Raw genomic sequence first — 22,697 nt, 5'->3', positions numbered from 1 at the left:
ATATTAGGAAGAAATTCTTTACTGGTCATGGTAAGGCACTGGAACAGGTTGCCCAGGGAAGCTGTGGATGCCCCATCCCTGGAAGTGTTCAAGGCCAGGCTGGATGGGGCTTTGAGCAACCTGGTCTAGTGGGAGGTGTCCCTGCCCATGGCGGGGGGGTTTAAGGTCCCTTCCAACCCGAACCATTCTATGATTCTATGAACTCAAAGGTTTACTGTTAATTGCACCTTCTTTCTTATAAATTCCCACTGTACTTTGATCCTCGCATCTTGAGGCTTTTTAAGGAAAGTAGATTTGCTTTTTTTTAAATTCACAATATGACTTGCAGATTTCAAGCCATTGGACTGATGGATTATGTGAGAAAAAGCACTAGAATGCTAACAGCATGCTATCAAAGTTACATTTTCTTTTTTGTCATTAAATTTCATTTCAACAGTAGCTACACAGGACAAATTATTTAATGTTTACATGTCTGGTACCTGAAGTAGTCTCAGCGGAATAGATATGACAGTCTTATGTTTTGGCTGAAATTCACCCCTATTGGGAAGCAAATAGATACCTCACACTTATATTACACAAGTGATATGAGATGTGGTGCTCTGCGATTCTTCATCTCTTTGCTCTAATCAATTTCTCTCCGGGGATGCCTTCATCTTGGATTTATCTGCTCATTGTTTTCAGTCCCCCCACAGCTTCTCTTCCTCATAACCTCTTGGAGCTGTCAGCAAACTCCTCTTTCACAAGGCTCTGCTATTCACCTTCTGGTAGTCTGCCTCTGATGTTTCTTCTCCCTTTCTTGCACTATGCGTAGTTCTCTACATTCAGCATCCTAGTTAACTCATTCCTCTCTTGAATCTTAGCTTCCTGCCCCTGTGTCTCTCTCTTACTTGCTACATCATTCCTGTTTCACCCAAACTTTCCACTTATTCCTGCTGGCCATGTTCCACTTGGTACATTGTCTTTTACTTGATATAGAGGTACTTTCAACATGTCTCTGCAGCCTCCCTTGGAGTGTTGCTTTCCATATGTACTGGCTATAGTCTAGTCCTCCAGTCCTCAACTTTCCTTCTGTTCCATCCTACCCCTCCTCCTTACTGCAAGAGCCACTGTCCTGCTCCACTAACCAATCTCTTGGACAGTTTAGTAATATTCTGCTTCAGGAATGAAAGACCTAAAATGATGAGTATGAAAAGTTTTTAGTAAACTAAAACTTCCATTTCCAATGTACTTGGTATTATTTTTTTGGCATATGCTTTAATGGCTTTCAGTCAAAAGGAAATGAATCCTTTTCTTAAGCAGAAAAATTAGATATGCAGGCATGTGCATTCCTTTATATTTGTATAGCAGACAGATGTTTATTAAAACTCTACTTGCAACTACTAAGGATAAACGAAACAAAATTAACTTTAATCACTTTCTGCAGACACACAAACTGAAAATTTGGCATTTCTAGAACACTCATGCCATGCTCTTGTTATAGCTTTATGGATGTCCTTATCTCAGAAATCAACACAGTCAAACCATGTAGTCTGATCCTATGGCCTTTTTCCTTTTCCAGTTTGCTTAGCCATTCTAGCAAAAACAGTGTGCTGCTGTTCTGCCAGTATTGCTACACCAAGTGTGCATGTATTCAGCAAGGAAACAGTGTAACAAAGCAACATTATGGAGCAGGGAAAAATGCACAAGGAACTCCCTCCTGAGCAGGAAGACTTCTGGAGATCACTGGGACTTGGGGGTGGGTACTGGGAAAGGCTTTATAAATTCTCTACATGAAAAAGGTTAGTAGTTTAATAAAATAGGACTACAAAAGAAAAGTTTGTTCTTGAGCTTTCCAAAAATACTTTGGCAGAGAGCACTTAAACTATGCGAGTTGGTTTTCCAGTGCTGCGATTCCACATCTGATTTATTAATATTGTTTTTCTATATACTGATGTGTAATGGGCTGACTGTATATTGGATTTGTGTATTGATTGGTCATATAATAGCAAGCAGAAAATTTTATTTTAGCAAGCACAATAGGATTTCTCAAGCATGCAGAAAGTAGGCTGAAGGGAATTCTTAGCTGATCAGAACAAGAATATCAGCTACTTCAACAAAGAAGCTTCTGGAGATGGCTTGAGTGATTTGTAAATCCCACAAACACACACTATGCTGCAGTAAATGGGGCATTCTTAAAAGCATAAGCTGGTAAATACAACTGTAATTTCCATGCATATACACTAAGTGCATGGATATAGTACAAAGTGTGTATGTATTCTCTGTGTCGCGTTTGTACAAAACTGAGCTACAGATGGAAGAAGCTTTCAGCAAACTTCAGCTACTCCATTCATAACTGTGAAAAGCACCACTGGAACTGAGGTTTTGCTATTTCTGGTTACTCTGGTCGAAGAAGAGCAAAGACATGAGAGGGAGAACTAAAAATACAACACACCCTCAAATCACACTCCTACATAGTGGGAAAAACAAGATAGCTTTCACATACCCTTTCACCTGGTGGGCCAGGAGGACCATCGTTGCCTGCAGTACCCTAGAAAAGAAAGACAGTATGTTCAAAGATTAGACCTCTATTTTATTTATAAGGATCAGCTTGTAGCCAACCTATACGGTGTGCTTCACAATTACCTTTGGACCTGGTTTGCCAGTGGGACCTCTGGGACCTCTTGAGCCTCTTGGACCCTGTCAATTTAACACAGATGCACTTCAAGATAATCACTGGATACTATAATCAAATCAAAATAATTTTTCACAGTATAGTGGAGGTAATTAATACAGGAAAGCCTCTAAATTGCAAAGCAAAAGTACATACTGTTGGTCCTCGCTGTCCTCTGGGGCCTGGTTTACCATGTAATCCCTGTAGAGAAGAGTTCACAGAAATCATATTAGCAGACACTGTATTTGTGAGATAAAGTTTTTTTTTACTGAAGTGGGGGGAGAGGGCAACTCCCTTAGGTTTAAATGTTATTTTATCTTTAAGTATCCACTTTGCATTTCAATTTAGAGAGTCATGGTCCTTGATAAAATTGATTATCTTTTCAAGTTTGCTGGGACTTGTAGCTAAATGCCTAAATTTCCCTCAGAGTCAGATTCTGTCATAAGCATTAGAACATTTTAAACTACTTTAAAATAGTAGTCAAGAAGGCACACAACAACCAGAGTCCCTCTGCAGTAGTCTAAAGGACTTGACATCATTTCCAATGTAATAATAGCTTTGAAGGCAAAGTTCCCAGGTTCCCATGGATAGCTCCACAGGTTAACAGGTTAACTTTGTTTTCAAAGGGCAAGTCTCTTTTTTTTAATAACAGAAATAGGGACTGTAATACCTACCAGTATTCTGTGCACTCGCGCAGAGATACAGAACTTGCCAGAATAGTAGCACTTAATTTTTTACTTCAATATAACTCCTAATCATACTCAACAGATTTATTTCCCTAGGCTCAGCATTAGTATTGCTCTGCATTCTAATGCAAAGAAGCTTAAAATTCAACAGAGTATTCTTGAGGTAGAAAAAGGAACCTGATGACTGGTACTTTCTAATCTCCGAGGTAAACACAACAGCACCAGAAAATCAGCAGATGTTTTAGCATAAAGCTTGCTTTTATTGGAAACCAATTAAATGCACACACCTGTTTTCTTGAGGGTTTTCTTGTGTGGTTTTTTTTAATGATTTTATTTCACTTATCACAATAAAAATTATGTGTTGTTCTTAAAGCGCTATGCAGCTTGTGAACTTCACAGGACAATGACAGTCTTTCCTAGTAGCAGTGCGCGTGGTAGCATAAACCACAATGATACCCCTTTAGGCAAGATTAATAATAATACCTGATTCACATTACAAAACCAGCAGTTACTGTCTCATTGATGAACAGCATAATACTTAAGTATGCACGCCGTTTGAGGGTATTAATTATGTGGCTAGTATCCTAGCTGAATTGAAAGCTTCATGAAGGCCTGATAACTGATCAATATAATTAGATTTTCATAATTTTAAGCCTGCTCTTTGATGCTATCATTTTGCTTGTTCTTTTATAATCTGATAACTTGATTAGCAGTCATGTCTCATTCTTCCCCGAAAGGATGAACTGAACATTGTTTAATTGCTTGTGTCTGTCCATAACAATGTATCTCTATCTTAGCTAAAATAATGCAAGAACAATTTAAACCACACATAAGCAACACAAATGCAATTGGATTTCATATATTAAATCTTAAGATAATGAATTTCTACATGTTTTCAAGTGCAAATTAAAATGGATTCTTAAGACCAATGATATACATTACTTCAGTTTGACTTTAAGTTGCTATCATCTACGAATTTTAATTTCATCATCTTTCTAACATGTTCTGCTATGTTCAATTGAGCTTTAGAGACAACAGCACAGTGACCTTCTTTCTAACCTATATTTCATTTTTACAGTTTGAAGAATATGCATAACAGATTTCCCCTCACCTGCTTCAAGTAAACAAAGCAGCAAAAGCTGTCATTTTACATCTATTTTTTAATATATGTAATATTACATGTTCTTTATCTTGTCTGGTGTATCTTGCATTTTCAAAGCTCAGCCTATAAAAAAGCTTGTGGCAAATCAGAATACTTAAAAAATACAAGCTGAATTTCCTTGAGGGTAAATTGCACGGTAGCAGGATAATTCACGGGATACAGAAAAATAGCCCCTCCCAACTCACTCAGCTCTACTGTCAAAAAAGATGCTTCAACAAAGGTGATTTCTTTTCTCTTTTTCAAACATACAATTGTGGTAGCATACACAGTGAGAAAGTGTCTGAGTTCCTGTAAATTTAGATTAATACCTTAAAGAATGAGAACTAATGTCTCAGTATGTCCCTTTTTACATAACTGTAGAGGTTTGTCTTAAGCGTAAAATGCCTGGTTTTGTAGTTCTTTAGACAGTAGCTTGTATCCTTAGCTTTCAGTGACTCCCCATAGCACTGGGTTCCAAAAGTTAATTAAGTGTCATGCAACATGAATTATCATACCCTTGCACCTTTCTCCCCATTGGCACCTGGAAATCCTGGGAAACCAGTTGAGCCCTAGATAAAAAATCAATGCAAATATCAGAGGATATCAATAGCAAAACAGTAGTACAGCCAACATTTAATTTATATGTAAAGCACACCTCCAAAGTCATGTACATTGTACACATCAAAGTTGCAAGTATGACAGGTCTGATGAATAGCTGTAAATTAACTTACCATAATGCCTCAAGTCCAGAATGCATTTAAAAAAATCAATGTATAGAATGGACATTATTTATCATCTTATTAGACAATAAAGCAGTCATTAAATCTGCACCATTTTTAGCAGTAGGAAAGAAATTATCAGTAACAGCCCACTAGAAATAACTGTATCATAATGAAGAGGAACAAGCAAGGCCTTGTTGCCTCACAATATAATAACTGTTTTACAAAATAATTTCATTAAAAATAAATGTAAGGTGTTGCCACATCTGAACAGTGGTCCTCTATTCACTTACTGAGCTGTAAATTACTTCAGGTCTTCATTCACTGTAAACGGACCACTGGCCAGTTCTATGTAACTGATACATGCAATTTGTATATGTACTTACACGCTCATCTCGTAAGTAGAATTTATGGGAAGATTATCTGACTTGATTCTATACATAGAAACTGCTTCCAGGCATTGTTCCTGCTTCTCCTTTTTTCTCCCCTTTCCTCCTGCTAACTGCCCAGTCTAATCTGAACAGTACTATTTTCTTCTTTATTTCTGGTATATGGGTCCAGAGGGACAGCAGACTTGTTACCTACCAAGTTGTTAATTTGCCATAAGGGACTTGGGGGTCAAAGAGATGATAGACTTGATTAAATATACTTTTAAGTGACTGGAGATGAAAATCAAAGCAGCGTTTGGTTTGGTCAGCCACTAGAGCTACTGGCCAGACTCCCTGCTGAGATAATGCATCTATATCTGTGCAGCTTGCTATTAGTATTTTAGTGGCAAATAAAATGCATATAACAAAAAACTTAAAAAATAATTTCTTGGTGCTCTTACATCAATAAATATTTTTCCCTTTTTTCTCTTTTTCTTACTTATGTTTTCCTTTTTAACGAATCTTGTTTCACACAATTGTTCCAATTATCCATTAATGACTTAGGGGCAGTACAACTTCACTGACACTGATGGATTCTAATGAAAACTTGACTGATATTCACTCATGGGAGAAAAGTAAGAGATTTTCCTGTCTTCCTTTCTTTCTAATTCTTCACCAGTTATAACTTAAAATGTGAAGAAAACTGGGAAAATTGTACTCTGTGAAGCCCAAGCATGTTCTTTATAATTAAAAGGCCAGAGGAAAAAACCAAATTCTACTGACTGGACATTAATAGGCATGACTTGGTTGTATATACATTGTTGTGTTGTATATACTGTATATATGCAGTACTTTTTGCAACTGTGTTAATCAATTCGGACTGGACAGAAGAGAAGAAAATGTGAAAATTACCAGATAATGGCAGTGCTTTAAGTACAATTCTCAGAAGAAAAATAATGAAAAGCAAGTAAGTGACAACAAAAACAACAGCGTGAACCTTCTTGACAATACTGGGACAAGATTTCTTATTTGCTTTACACAGCTAATATGTTTTTCTGCTGCTTTGTTTTTACTCTCTCACTTACGTTAATTTGAACTGGACTGTGAATAAGTTTCAAAACAAGTCTCTAGTGAGTTGATGTATTGTAGCTGTCAGTACGCTTCCTTGGAAGTTTAAGTGACAAATCAGAAGAGCAAACAGTGAATTCAGCTTAAAAACTATTTTCAATTTTTATGTCATAAAAATTTAATATAATGAAATTCTTGATCAAGTCTTGCTGAAAAAAGAATCAATCAACTTTTAGTTGAAGTGTTACCTCATTTTTGTCCTTAGAACTGAATAATGTAAAACCTCTTTGATCTTAGACTTTTCAAAAGACAGTTCCAAAGGCGAACAAAGAGACAGACGGTAATGTCAGAAATTTGAGTTAAGAAACAGAAGCAAAACTGCATGTCTCTCAAGGTGAATAGTTTTCATGAATACTTTCCATAGATGGCTTTGGTATTTCTCACTAATACAGAGTGTTCAATGAATAAGCATTATTCAGTTAGTTCATTCTCTTGACTGAGAAGGGCCTAAGTATAGGCCAGAGTCAGAAAAACACTGATTATCCAGCCAGGAAGTTATATTTCTTCCAAAAAATCATAATTTAAAATTTGAAAATAAAAATACATCACAATGTAGAGCACGGTTGAGGATTTTACTGCAGGTTGGTTGTTCAGTTGTGTAGAAGGGGTAAGGGATTCTTTTAATTGTGATATTTCCCTAGATGAGTCATTTTTGAGACAATCTGGAGATGCAATGTCTCCCTGATGTCCTCCTCTACAGGGGAAAATGTCTGTAGAATTATGTTTTTATTCCATTTGTTCTTTCTTGCTAATCTCAGAAAAGAGGGTTTGCAACTAATTTAGTGTGCCCATTTCCTGAAGCCGTGTTTAGGACAACCTTTTTAAAAATATGTTTCCTTAAAATGTTTTAAAAATATAAGCCTTCACTTAAACCAGAAGCTACCTATAATGTTTTCTATTGAAAATTGCAATCAAAACATAAAAGATAGCTGAAGGATTGATGTAGGCACATAAATCAACTAAGCGTTGGGTTTTGTCATGTTTGTCTTACAGAAGCAAAAGGAAAACATGATGAAAATTGTAAATTATATGTTTCAAAGAAATATGGCTTATTCTGTGGAAGAAGCAGTAATGACACAGAATCCTTGTACCAAACGGAAAATTCCCATCACTATTAGCCTCCATTTGGTGGTCACTATAGTGCTCGTTCTCCTTCAAGCCTAAGAGCAATTCCTTCGTTTTCAAATTGCTTAATTTTTAATGCCAGTCTGATGCTCCCACAAAAACACAGCTCATGAGAGGATGGCAAAGGTTTGAAGGCAGTAGAGTTAAGAGGAGGAAAGGTAGTGCTCCTTAAAGAGCCTGCCTTAGTGATCCAATATTTTTAAAGATTTTGATTCAGAACATGATTGTCAAGAAAGAAAATGTGGAAAATGACCTTTGCTTTGAGGGCCACACCCTGCTTCCCCAAACACGCAAATAGAATAACTGCCATTGTGACTAATGTCAAGGCACAAGATATACGGTTCATTTACAGCTCACCTTTGGACCTTGTCTTCCTGGATATCCTGGCAATCCAGGTACACCAAGTTTACCCTACAATAAAAAGACAGTGTTAAATTTTATTTTACCCTCCTTAGTGGTTCAGCAAACTTCTATAAAAAATATTTTTCCCACAACTTAGAGTGATGATACTTCATGGAATATATAATATTCAATTAAATAAATTTCTTATTTTAACTATTAATCACCAGTGAACTTAGTTCCTAAACTTAAATAAAAATCTCACTCCAATGAATAAGTTTATCAAAGCCAATACCTCAGTGTCTTCTTTTTTTCCACCACAAAGTGCTGTGTAGTGATGTGGGGGTGAGGTCATTAAACTATTAATATTCCCTAAGAAATCAGGGTGTTAACAGGTTTAAGTGAGAGAAATCCTTTTTACTTTATGTTGTGTGATGGCTGCTTTATTTTCCACAGATTTTTCAGGAATAGGCATTTGAAGAATCAACTGTTTTCGTGAATAGTTCTAAACTAAATCATATCCCACTGACTATTTGCTGACAATAGATTTGTCAACAAATATTACCACCTTGTCAGAAAGGACAACAGGATGAGCAGCCTGATCAACACTGACATTAACCATTCCTAGAAATGAAATACAGTACCCTAAACCGTTGAGTTGGTCTCTTCAGACCTCTAGAGGATGAGTATTTATATCAGTTTGCCACTTTCAAAGGCAAGGGAAGGCAGTTTCAGTTTTTGAAAGATGGGAATTCTGGGGAAGAATTTGGCTATTTGCCTACTCTAAACACATTCCATGTTCCAGACTATCACATTTTGGAGAAGATATGACTATGCAATATAATATGGTACACTGCAGTAACCTTAGATGATGAAAAAAAGGAAGATGACACCTGTATGGGAAAGGAAATTTGCCAAAATAAACACGTCTATTCTTAAAAAATGCAGCAGATGAATAAAGAGGTGTATTATCATATCCAAGTAAGTGCACGTGTCTGGCTCAGAAATTATTAAAAAAGAATTCTTTGATTTATGAAAATAATTATAATGCTGCCAGTTATGTGCCACAGTGAAACAAGCTGCACACATTACGATTGAAATGTTTTGCAGCATGACAGTGCATCAAACTCTTGACAAATTCACTGAAAGTTTTGTGCCTGATTTTAGGATTAAGCAAACCCAGTTGCCTAGGTTTTGAGTGTGGATACAGATGGTTTTTTGATTATAAGCTCTTCTCTGATATGTTCCTCATTTTTTTGGCACATACTTGGCATTTTCTTTACTAAGCAAATCCAGCCCTAGATCTATTTTGGAAAGTGAGTTTTCTTATCACAGGTTCAGTTGAATGTAGAGAATAGAAGACTACTCTGGTACTTTCATCACTACGGAAGAGTAGCACTTTTGCATTAAATAAGTCATAGGAATGACTAGGGAATAGGACGTTCATAACTGGTCTTACAGGCACTTCCCTAATATTGTGGGGAGATCTAAGAATTCACAAAGATTATTCTAGTCTTTGCACTAAAATAAATACCACAGGACCAACATCATAGAATTCTTCTCTGACCCACTCTGTTTTGGCCAAGTATCCACAGAATATACGCAGATGATGTTTGACTTGCAATGGGCAAGAAAAGGTATAAATATTTGTAGGAAAGGGAGAACTTTGGGTCTACAATTCAAAGTCCAGCTAACAGTGTTATCAACACCAATAATTTTTTCAAATATCTTCTGATATTTAAATCTTCAGATTCTGGACTTGTGAGTCTGTTAGAATTCCATATATGTCATAGTTAAAAAGAAATTCTTGAAAACATGAATCTATATTCACATTGAGTAATTTGAATAAGATGATTTTAAAAAACCCCTCAAATTCATATTTAAAAACTAACAACTATAAAACAAAGTTTGTTTTGTTTTGGTTTACTTTGGTTTCTTTACTTCGGTTATAGACTTGAGAAAGATGAACTATTTTGTAGATGTCCTCAGGCAATTAATTACTCTGCAGATATCATGACAACAATACAATATTTTTGTGAGATTCCTAATATTCTTACATTTTTATCAGGTCAGTGATACTGAAAACGACCATTGCCATGAAACATACAGTTCTTTCTGGAGAATGAAAATATACTGTAGGTGAAGATATATGACCCTTATTATACCGGATAGTTTTGCTGATCTAGTTAAAACTGGCTTTCTGGTGTGAACTTAGCTTGCATTCATGTAGGAGAATACTTCTGAGGTTTTTTTATGTTCTTTGATTCATGACCTAATGAATCAATTAAATGACCTAATAGCTGGTGAGATATCTTACAAAATTGTGGAGAACATAAATTCATAAATAGTTCCCAGTAGTTACGTAAAACGGAAAATAAATCTTTTTTGTAATGAGTGAACTGAGGTTTTGGATATATACTTTTCTAAGAGCTGATGAATGACATTAGGCTCAAATTATAACCCTAACTTCTTTCTGAACTCCTACTTATGACATACTTACAAAATGTAGCAACTTCTGATGAAAAGAGAGTTTGTTCCCAAGTTTGCTGAATACATTTTTTTCTTCCTGGCAAAACTCTCAGCTGTGAACCTTGTTACCTTTTTAGTAGTACCACATACGTATTAAAATTTCAATGTATACTTTCAAAGACTGTATATAGATAAAAAGGAAGATAATTAATCATGATGTCAGATGGGATGTTGCTGTGAAATACTAACTGTTCCTATTTTAAAGACAGGAAAAGTGAGAAATGTAAAATGCACATTCTGTCCAAGACAGAACTAGCATTAAAGACACGGATACCAAAAAATTTATAGGGAAAAGCTGCCTTACATGCTGAAGTCTTATAATGCCTTTCTGTATACTTACAAAATAATGATTCCTAAGACTTTTTCAAATGTGAACTCCTGTGGTCTGCTGTAGTAGTGCCTGGAGGCTTGTTTTTTTCATGATCGTGGGCTCCATCTATGTTATAAGGCAATGACATGTTTATGTTGATATCTGGCTACTGACCTTTTCCCCAGCTGGACCAGCAGCACCTGGGTCCCCAGATGGACCTGCTCGACCTTTTGGACCTTCTGGACCATCTTCTCCCCGTGGACCCGGCTGACCAACTTCTCCCTAAAATACACCACCTTATAAATATGGAACAAGTGCCCTTCTGCATTATATATTACAGAGACTACCTACAATTCCTTGAAAGTAAGTTTTCCATAAATTTTAATAGAGATTAGAATCATAGAATGGTTTGGGTTGGAAGGGACCTTTAAAGGTCATCTAGTCCAATCCCCCTGCAATGCGCAGGGACATCTTCAACTACATCTTGTTTCTCAGAGCTCTGTCCTATGTCCAGTTAGGAAAATACCATTGCTTACATTCATTATATAAATGCAAATACATATAAATTAGGCACCGAATATGACTTTTACAAGTGTAAGAGCCCAGCCGCCTTGCCTGAAGACAGCTGCATTTGGAAACTGCATATTCTTATTTTTCCTTCCCTAAATTCTTGTGAAGGCAGTCTGACAGTCCATAGAAAGAAAAATGTCTGTATCTAAGTACTTATGTGGATACCACCTTCACAGTTATTTATGTATACAGACAACAGATACAGGCCAGGAGCCTCTTGTGAGAAGTTTTTTTAGAAACTCCACAACACTTCCTATGAAAGGAAGTAAGTGCCCATTGGGGTAAATAAACAACATGCCGGCAGAGATCTGGAAGATGCTAGGTTGGAATGGAAACATCTTTATCCTGGATAGATTAATTTTCTTCAGGCAAACACTGTATATCTTGGAATCTGGAAAAGGGGATTCCCTAGGAAGAAGTTTAGTGAAAAGGATATCCAAGACTGATGTTCGCTTCCTCTTTACAACTGTGCCATTGTTGATTCACATGAACGAGATCTCTGGCTCCAATATGTGCATGCACAGGGAATAGAAATAATTTAAGGTACTAGCTTTTATTTTAATTTTGGTTTAAATTTATTTGTTCATTTCAGTGATCCTTTCAAAGTAATATCACTTAAAGTTTTTAAGAACATATGGGCTATGAATAAATGCTTACCCGGTCACCTTTAAGGCCCATGTCACCTTTAAATCCTGGAAAACCGTCTTCACCCTAAAAAAGGCAGAAATGACTTTTAGTAATAGAGAGGTGTGTTTTGTTAGGTTTTTTTTGTAGACATAATAAGAAAATAAATTCACTATAGATTAAAATAATTTGCATAGATAGTGAGAACTTCAGAGACCAGAAAATCTAATACTTGAAAGTATATCAGTGCACTATACAAAATGACTTTTTAGATTGAAAGTTCCTAATAGCAGCTTTTTAAAGCTGTTTAAATGTTTAAATATAGAGACAATATAATTCCTCTGTTTTACTATGAATTATCCTGTAAAGTCCTTTCTTAATTCTTAAGCTGTTTTTCATTATCACTCTTTTTAATAAGGCCATCCATTCACTTAACTAAAAAAATTATTCAGTTTTATTCTTTTTGATAGCAGAACCTCCCTTTTAATTAATTTTTCTTTTAGTCTTAATAGTATCATGAAAGGAATCATAAAATTGGCTGGTTGTGACATCTTAGTTAAAAAAAAAAAGACATATATTAATGTTCATACCTAAAAGAAGAAGTAGTTATCTCTATATAGTAGTTTGATGTCCAGCAACACTCAGCCCTGCCTACTCTCAATCTTGACGTGATTGAAAGAAAGTAGAAAAACCAATGGACATCAAGATTGAATCTATATACAGTAGCAAAACAGGTGCACATTATTGTTATTCCTAGTGACAATTACTTATTTACTGCCTAGTAAATTCTGGCAGAGAATTTACTCCAAGCATTTTAATAGGTGTCCATGCCGAAGTACAAGCAGACAGTACTCAGACAAGTTTCATTTATACCCGTACAAGTTAGTTCAGATACAAACAGAAATCTTCAGTGTTGTTCAGTGGACTGTTTATGACTTGTTCTAGCATAACTGATCAGCTTTTGGTTTCCTCTTTCTTAATCTAACTCATCATACAACTACTCTTACAATATTCAGACATCAATGATTATTGACTGCATTTTAATGCAGTCAATGAATGAGCACACAGTAAAATGTTTTTACTATGATGCTGTTAGTTTTTTGCTGTGCTGATGTAATATTGGTGGCTTAGAATCTGAGTAATATTTGAACTGTCAATAAAGCCAGGAAAGAGTGATACTGTGCTCCGTGTTACTGAAAAAGAAGACCAACAAAACCCAAGAAAGGCTTTCTATTTCACCCTCATTCTCGAAAAGAAGTTTGCATTTTGCATTCCTGGGGCCACAAAAACTTTATCTTCTCCCTGATCAGCAGACAGATTGCAAAGCTAAGGCCATTTTGACTCTGTTTAGAATTAGTCATGCTCCAGGCAACAAATAACCCCAGAAATGGTGACAGTAATAGATTTGCTAGTGCTAAACAGCTCAAAATAGGTGAGGAGACATCAAAACTAAAAAAATAATAATAATCAAAACTAAAAAAAAATAATAATCAAACAAGCAAATATAGCTTCTTACTAGTATGTGTTCATGTAAAAAAAGATGAGGTAACTCGTCGTAATTCATTGAAAAAAATATGCTGAAAACCATTCTAAAAGCAGGTTTCCCATGCTTTCTAGAAGGTGGAACTAAGCTTTATATGGTCATCTTATATTACAGAAATTAAAATTTCAAGGTGATCTTTCTTAAAATTTAGAGAGAGGTGAAAAAGGTAGAGTGCAGAACACATGAAAAAAGTTTTAGTTGTAAATGTTTCTCAGTTATGGCCATGGACAATAATAATTATATGAGAACACTTTGCAACATATCAGTAAGGACTGACCACATGCCAGCTACTGACCAAATGGCTGCCAAATGACATGAAACTCTTCTTCACCTTTCACAGTGAGATTCCAGCTATTGAGATTTACAAGAGGTTGATTTTATTCCATGTAGGAGGAGAGAGCTGAATGCTCTATTTCCTCTTCTGCTGTTAACAAAAAATAAAACAGCTAAAGGCTTCTAGTCACATTTACTGGCCAGTATAGAGATGGACCTCCTCTTATATCCCTGGGACCATTCCAGAACTACAGAGGCTTTCCTGAATGATCAGTTTATTTATTTCTGTTTCTTACAGTGCTTTCCCCCATGTAATTTTAATTTCAGTAAAAAAAGGACTGTGTAACAGACCTTTAAAGCACTGTGAGGACAATCTATGAAATATCTTTGTATGACCTTTTGAGGTATTCAGTAGAGTTCACTGTCTTATTGCAACTGTGAGATCAATTTTTAGGAACATAGAAATATTGTGGAAATTATGCTAATCAGTATTAATTGATACACACACATATATTAAGCTTATTTATATGTGAGTCCTGTATTTTGTTCTATCTGGATATTAATAACTCAATGAGGCACAAGAAAATATGTTTTGTTGAACCATCCAGTCTCCACAGGCATTAACCACACCTTTTTTTGGCTTAGATTTAATGAGGAAGTCTAAAATGGGTATGCACAGTGGACAAACTGTGGTTTAGGAAAGCCTAAAAATGTGCAGCAGCTCTTGGCATCTGAGCCTGAAAGACAGATCTCTCGTGCTGAAATCAAGGGGTTTTGGCAAGACTGACTCTTCCGCTTTAGAAATAGCTATAAATGTATACACAGTAGCCACCAGAGCCACGAGGCTGAATTTGCCTGTGTGGTCAGGAGGTATAAGTGATCGTGTTTGTTACCTGTCTCTTATTCTGAGTGTTGTGGAAAGTGGGAATTTAAACCAATACTGGCTGTAGTTTCAGCCACCGCAGACCACCAGAAGTCAGTAGAGATCGCAGCAGTTGGTGTTTGCTCTAATAAGAGCTCTATGAACAGAATTAATGGTATCAGGGGGATGTAAAATCTTTATTCATGTTCATATATATGCATCTGGCTGTGGCTGTCCATCACTTTGGCAAAGCCAAAGATCTGGGGCAAGAATACCTGGAACCTAGAAAGCCATTGGAAGATGTACACAAAAAATACAAAATCCAGCCTACAGCATTATCAAAACAGATAAAATAATACTCTTATCACCACAAATCTCTCTGATGTGCAAGATTCTCAGTATCCACTATAGTATTTATTAATCAGAGAGGGGATGTTTAATTCTCTACTTAAAAGCACCTTAGAGAGTAGTTACTTAAAGTGGTGTGAAGAGAATCTAAACCTATTCTAATAACTGAAGGTTTTATATTCACTTTGTACCAGTGTAAATAGCCATGGAGGTCACTGATTTATGAATTGGGCTTGGTACATCCTTAGGCTAAGTCAAAAATAAACCAACTGCTGCAAGATAAAACACACTGCAGTGAAGGAGACAGAAGATGTTGCAGTGAAATAAGGAACACAGAAAAAGGGAAAGGAATTAAATGAAGTCAGATTTACCTTTTCACCTTTGGATCCCTTGAGACCACGGACACCATCAGCTCCCTAAAGAAAGAATATAAAGAATTACCCACATGCATGTATCCAAAAAGGTGTGGGGGGAGGAATCCAGTAATTAAATCTTACCTTTACACCACGAGGACCTGGATAGCCAATGGGACCCTGAGGACCTGGAGGCCCCTAAAATATATTGGAGTAAAGAACTTTTGTTTGTACAGTACTTGGTTTGCAAGCGGTTCTCTTCTGAGTCTAATCCTTGTTTTTTCACTATAAGGCAGCAGCCTTGTGTGAGACATCAAAATAACACTGGGCTGCCTGCCACTAAGAAAAGTCATGGCATCGCAAAACACGCTTCCATGTCACCATAAAATTATTAATAGAATTTATCCACAATATAAATTGTTTGAAACGGTGGTAATTGGAAAATGTAACAAACATACAAACAAAAACAAACAAAAAGATGCCAATTAGAAACCAGTGGTGTCTTACTGCAGAAAATTTATATGTTAATTATGATGATGACACAAGTCAAAAGCAGAGATCAAAATAACGATAATAATAAAAATCATGGTGTTTAAAAAGAAGATTCCAAACTAAAAGCTAAAGGGCTCATGGTGCTATCAATACTGACTGGAGTCTGGATGCTGTTATTTACTGTTTGCTGAGGATTTTAAAGATGCTCAGCTTCGACACTATGCAGTCTGCTGGAAGTGTCTAAAGAAACTGAGTTCTGTAAATGGTGGAAGCAAGGAAGCCTGGAAACACACGTATCTGTGTGTGAGGCTGAGCTGCTTTGTTGATTCTCCGATGTCTGAGATGGACAGATAACAGAATCTTTCCCTAATGGGGCCATTGATAAGGTCATTTTCCCCTTTCGAACTGTGCCTTTTCTCAAAACCTGTTAACATCTCTGAGAAATAACATTTTCTATCAAATTCGGATGATATTTATCAGTAAATTCAAAAGGCATAAGGAACAACTGACAGATGGTCACACACCTGTACTTTCAAAATATAAATGATCTGTGTAAGCTTTATTTTCTTAAGAAATCACGATAAAATCTACAAGCCTCTAACAGATAACAACATTTTGGACAAATAGTAATATGCTGGTGTCAGTGGAATTGTACTTTCTGACATGTCCTATCCACCCAGAATACAACCTTTTAGCATTGCCACTGAAATCAGTACTGCAAGTGAAACTGATTTCAGGTGCTATAAGGGTGCTATTCTAGATAAATAATGGTCAATATTCAGCAAGCAGAATGCTTTAAGAGCCCCAACACCCTTCAGTGCTTCATAAAGAAATAAAGAAATTACTTTCCACTGTCACTGACTTGAAGGTGACCTAAGAAATACAATGTGTATGTATGCATTCATAAAAACCAAGATCAAAACCAAGATTCTGAAGAACCCTAGTGGGTACTCAATACAATGGAATTGTAAACTCAAACTATTTGCAAGTTATCTATGTGATATGTATGCAACTTTCATTGATTGCCATTCTGTCAACTCCACAATCAGTTTTACTTTAAAAGAATAATCTCTATATTATTTAGAATCTCTATAATGTTGTGAATATGTTAAAATAAATAAATATGTTTGTCTACACACAGATGCTTTGAATGTGTCATGGGTTTTCTAATATCTTCCTAAATAGTTTTTGTAGCAACAAAGATGTCATAAAGCTGAAAAACTGCCAAAGGTTTTTTTTGAAAGCTGTGTAAATAAATGGAAAAGTTTCAAAACTCACCAATGCACCTTTATCTCCAGACTGACCCTCTTTGCCAGGATGACCCTGATTTAAGAGAAATGTATCTGTTTTGGAAAATATTCATTTTTCGGTAGTGACATTTTATTATAAAAACACAATTATTTAAACACTTGAATTTCAGGTCATGAATCACCCTTCTTCTGTATTAGAACATACACACACAAAATTTTGAGGAAAGATTTTCCTTTTAATACTGATTTAATTTAAAGGAAAAGCTGGACAATAGCTACGTTAATGTTAATGTTTTAGGAATATCCTGATCACCCCTTCTATTTTGTTAATGTTTCAGCAGTAAAAGGTTTTTAATGCACGACACTCTGAAATTTGATTTTGAAACAAGCAGAGTGATTAATATTACAGCATTAAGACATTCCTAAAATTATTTAAGAGTATGGAATTTATTGCAGAAGCCAATAGAAGGCATTCTATGTCTTTGTTTTAAACTATGACTTGCTTTTAAAACAAAATATGTTTATGTCTTAGTCTTTGTTATATATCACTGACATTAATACTGTAGCACTCAAAACATTAACCGATCCATTGTTTTTCTTTCTTACAAAATTTACTCTAAAATGCTGCAACATTTAAAGGCAATTTAGTGAAACTAAAGGTTAATAGAAGATTATTGTTTCTGAGAATCAGTGAGGAATCCTGTTTCCACTGAAGTTCATCAGTCATATTAGAGGAGCATAGTAATAAATCTACAGTTTTGCCAAGCACGTGGTCCCACATAACATGTAGCCAGTTACTAAAACCATTCCAGTTTTGGTGTCATTGACATCCCAAAATGTTTTCAGTGTGTCAAATATGTCAAATATGACTTTGATGTGGCTTTAATCTTATATGACAAACCCTTGGTGCTTATATTCAATTTTCTGACCTTGGAAAACAGTTGAAAATATGTTCTTTATTAAAAGAATTATTAAAATAAAAAAGTATTTGATACTTGCTTAGCAATGATTATTAATTTTCCTTTAAAGAGTTTGTCTTACTAACACTGAATATTTGTTATTTGTTTTTTAAAATGTACGTATGTCAGTTGTTTAACCCTAATCTCCTAGAATATGCTTTCTTCTGTACAAGATTTTAAATCTTCATCCAGTATCAGAGGTATCTATAACATTAAGTGACTTTAAAAATGCTGCTATTAAAGAGTATATTTGTATCCCTTTAGATTTCCATTAATTACAATATAATATAGCACCTTTAACAATGTCTCACCTTCAAAATTGAAGGACTTTTCCCCACATAGAAATGAAATGAAATAGCACCACAAGAATTTTCCTCATCTCCTGAAAAAATGCTATTGAGCTTTCACCAGATCTTAACTCAGATATCACGGGAGCTGTAACAAAGCTCATTACAATCAGGAAGGTACTGCTCATTGCCTTCAATCACTACTGTAATTCTACAGTTGTAAATATGTCATGTCAATTAAAATGGACTTAATTTAACCTGCCTCTCCTGCCCATCCTCTGAACAAACCTACTTGTGCATGAGGTAGGTAATTTTGGGTAGGTGTACTGTGTCTGGCTAGGAAGGAGTTAATTTTCATCATAGCAGCCCATATGGTGCTGTGTTTTGGATTTGTGACTAAAACTGTGTGCTTGCATGGCGTGGAGGTTTTATCTTTGGCCCATTCTAACCCCTCAGTGAGTAGACTGAGGGCTGGCCAGAAACTGGGAGAGGACACAGCTGCGACAGCTGTCCCAAACTGACCAGAGGGATATTCCATACCATATGATGTCATACTCCACAATAAAAGCTCAGGAAAAGGAGAAGGAAGCAGGGGACACTGATGGTTGTAGTGTTTGTCCTTCCAAGTTACCCTCATGTGTGCCGAAGCCCAACTTTCCAGCAAGTGGCTAGTCACCTGCCTGCAGGCTGGAAGTACTGAATGCACTCCTTATTTGCTTTCCTTGCGTGTGTAGCTTTGCTCTACTCATTAAACTGTTGTTACCTCAACCCATAAGGTTTTTTTGCTTTTGATCTTCTGATTCTCTCCCTCATGCCGCTGGGGGAAGAGGGAGCGAGTGACTGGGTGGGTGCTTAGCTGCTGACTGGGGTCAGCCCACCACAGTAGGGACGTGTATCAGGTACAGACCTGTGCTAACGCCTGATTGTCTCTTACAGCATTTCTCCCCTGCTTTTAAGGTTTAACAAGGTGCAGATTTTAAAATAATGCTTATGTTTGGAAATTAATATTGTTCCCAGCATGCAGAAAACGATAAGAGGGAAAGTTCAAATGTTTAGACAATGATTCAAGATACACACTTCCAGCTGGACTATCACTGCATATTTAGCATTCTCCATGAAAATGGTACTTTGGCAAGTAAAAGTGGGATTGTGAGTGCCTGGGTACAATTCTGTATTTCTAATATAAACATCTATGCAGTGAAACCCATGCAGCCAGTTCTGCCATTCTCTTATCCTAGCAACACCCTGCTGAAAGTCAAGTTTACGAAACATATATTTAACTTAAAAGAAAAATTGTAAGGGAAAATGGCATGGTGAGGAGAGAGATGGTCTGAGAAGTCACATTGACTGTCTAATGGCTATTAGTGGTATAAAAAGATAACAGTTTTGATGCAAGAAAACTTGTGTATATGGATGTCATTATGAACAATGATTCCATTTAAGTTTAATGCCTGAACTGTAAAAAATGTTACTCAGGTGGTTACACTCTCTGTTCACATGAATGAATGAATGCATCCGCAGACCTAAGCTGAATTCCTTAGCAACCACAAGATTCTAAAGTGTGGCTTAGGTCTGTCCCAGTGCAGACAATGAAAGAAGCGGCCCAAACATGTAACATGCACCTAGGTCAGGAAGCAGAGAAAGATCGAGTCTATTCTATGTTTCCTCAGAAAACAAGTGGTAAGCATTTTTACAGATGATTTGCTTTGCCATACTGACATAGTAGGACTACAGTGAAACAGTATCTGGCCCTTTGTGTGTCAGTAGGTTATTTACACATCCTTGCAGATGTTTCAGATGCATTTCATCATCTGGGACCACATTTTAAAAGCCTACAGCCATTTTTAGCACCTGCTTCATAAATGTAGTTCTCTTAGTTTTAAGAGTTCAAATGATACAGGGGTTTAGATGGATTTTATAATGCTTTTAGTCTCCATTTTCTTTTTGCAACACTGGTATCCAGAAATATTTACTACTTGGTAAAAGTATTTGAATATTCAAGGGATGAAATATTTGGTTACTTACAGGAGGCCCATCAGAACCAGGAAGGCCAGGAAGACCAGGCTTGCCCTGAGGTCCCTAAATGCAGTAATAGAGACACATTTTAAGGACAATAGTGAACATTCTGTCATTTGCTAGGATGGAAGAACCATTCTTGCTGAGGACTGGTATGTCCTGAACCAGCAAACTACCTTCAATCTTTTAGTATTTTAATCTCTGATAAAACAACTGGTGAACCCATCCCAGGTGTAGAGTAGCTATAAGAAAAATAACAATAATTTAAAAAAAATAGTGAAGAAAAAAGAAAAAAAAACCCACCCATATCCAATACATTTAACTCTAAGAGCTAAGGATATAAAATGTAGTTACACCTTGATAGGGATATATAAAAAAAAATATAACAAAACTAAACCCAGAAAGATACTATCATACAATATATAAGCACAAGGCCAGTCCTTACAGTCTTTAGCAAATAAAATCACCCATATTTTTCAATAAGGTGCTTGCCTGAGGACAGGCTTCAGGAATTACCCTATGAACATGCACACACACAACACAAGGTGAGGAAGAATTCACTGTAAAAAATTAACTATTGTTTAGAATGTCAGGAATAAAAGGATTCACCATATGAAAGATACCAACAAGATTAAAAGGCAAAGAGTACAGGTTACAGAACCCCAGTGCTCATAGCTGAAAGGTATGGTACGTCTTTGCGGAAGCCTCTGGAATGCATATATTGTGGACCCAGCCCATTCTCCTAGAACAATACTTCTTAGGCGCACAGGCAGGTAAAAAGCATGTATACTGTTTCCTAAAATCTCCTTCAATTTCTTCTAAGGTATATACTAAACAGTGAATAGGAGCAAAATCAAAGAAGAATCAATAGAGCAGGAATTCAACAAAAAGGTGAGAAAAGTAAAATTAGCATAAAATCCAATAGTGACATTTTTGAAATTAACAGAAGATGTTTCAAAGCACATGAGCATGTACAAACAGATAGATCAGGGAAAACCCACCAATTCACACTACAGTATGCCAATTACACTGTAGAGTTTTGTCAAAATATAATCCTTGAAAAAAGAAAACAGACAGACTTGAGTAGGTAAAAATTTGTTATAAAAAAGCTATTAATAAAAAAAATATTTTTCACATCTTGCTGTGAAATTAACATACAAATACACACTGTTAAATATTGTAGATGGGATTCTGATGCTAATAACAGAAAATTCATTCAAAATAAAGGGAGGAAATAATGCATGTGCAAAAGTGTATATAAGAGGAAAGCCTCCGTTGGTTATTCATTTACTTGATGATTTCAGGAAGATCTGCTAATTTTTACATCTTAGGTACTATTCTGTAAAACACAGCAAAACCTTTAAGCACATAAGCAAGGTTGTTGCACAGAACTGACTGTGAAATACCAGAATAATGCTGTAACTTACTTTTTCACCAGGAGGTCCAATAGGACCTTGCGGACCGGGAAGCCCCTATTAAAAAGAAACCAGTGTGAGAAACCAGGGAGAACAATATACATACATTCACCCTACGAAAGGTCCCTCATTAATCTGTTTAAACACACTGGCAAATATAAGTGGTTTTTTTTCCCCCCTTATGAGTTAGATCAGGAGTTTTGTGTGAGCCTTTTGCACAAGCCACTCTTCTGGCAGTAGGTCTGTAACAAGATCCTATTCAGAACCCTCCTCCAGGTGTGGCCATTCCTGCTGCATTCCAGGAACACTGAATGACTCATTTTTCTCCTGAATGAAAAATCCCTCTGAAAGCTTACTTGAAAACTCTGCTCCCACTGCCCTCGGCACATTTGCAGTATTATTTATAAAATCCTTGAAGCTTTATCAGTTTTACACATGAAAAGCTAACCTTTTAGTAATTTCCATTTATTAAACATTTGCTGCACATTACATCGTATTTCTTGAGAGTTATTTTACACTTACTTGTGGGCCTGGGATTCCTTGCTGACCAGGAGGTCCTGGTTCCCCTTGAGGACCCTACCACGCAAAAAAATACCAGGGCATTAGGTTTGCATTTCTGCACTACAGATCCTCATTGTCAGGACTAAAAGGAATACAAACTCATCTTTGTTCCTCCTGCTTTAAAGTCTACCACCAACTTTCTATCCAGT

The 22,697-nt window shown here is 36.2% G+C and overlaps 1 protein-coding gene across 3 annotated transcripts in view; it reads right to left on the bottom strand.

The window, feature by feature from the left end:
- COL11A1 (collagen type XI alpha 1 chain) overlaps nt 1-22,697 on the bottom strand; it is a 161,527-nt gene that overhangs the window by 62,797 nt on the left and 76,033 nt on the right. For all 3 annotated transcript variants that reach the window (XM_074597969.1, XM_074597971.1, XM_074597970.1), the window contains 13 exons: nt 22,510-22,563; nt 22,000-22,044; nt 20,582-20,635; nt 17,339-17,383; nt 15,713-15,766; nt 15,587-15,631; nt 12,223-12,276; nt 11,170-11,277; nt 8,175-8,228; nt 4,993-5,046; nt 2,807-2,851; nt 2,623-2,676; nt 2,483-2,527 (listed from right to left, as the gene is read on the bottom strand). In XM_074597969.1, the coding sequence (XP_074454070.1) occupies nt 2,483-2,527; nt 2,623-2,676; nt 2,807-2,851; nt 4,993-5,046; nt 8,175-8,228; nt 11,170-11,277; nt 12,223-12,276; nt 15,587-15,631; nt 15,713-15,766; nt 17,339-17,383; nt 20,582-20,635; nt 22,000-22,044; nt 22,510-22,563 (711 nt within the window). The remainder of the gene's footprint in view (nt 1-2,482; nt 2,528-2,622; nt 2,677-2,806; nt 2,852-4,992; nt 5,047-8,174; nt 8,229-11,169; nt 11,278-12,222; nt 12,277-15,586; nt 15,632-15,712; nt 15,767-17,338; nt 17,384-20,581; nt 20,636-21,999; nt 22,045-22,509; nt 22,564-22,697) is intronic.

Source organism: Larus michahellis, chromosome 8 (genome assembly GCF_964199755.1).
Source record: "Larus michahellis chromosome 8, bLarMic1.1, whole genome shotgun sequence".
Taxonomy (NCBI): domain Eukaryota; kingdom Metazoa; phylum Chordata; class Aves; order Charadriiformes; family Laridae; genus Larus; species Larus michahellis.
Note: the sequence above shows the minus strand (reverse complement) of the source record. Positions and strands in the feature narration are given on the sequence as shown.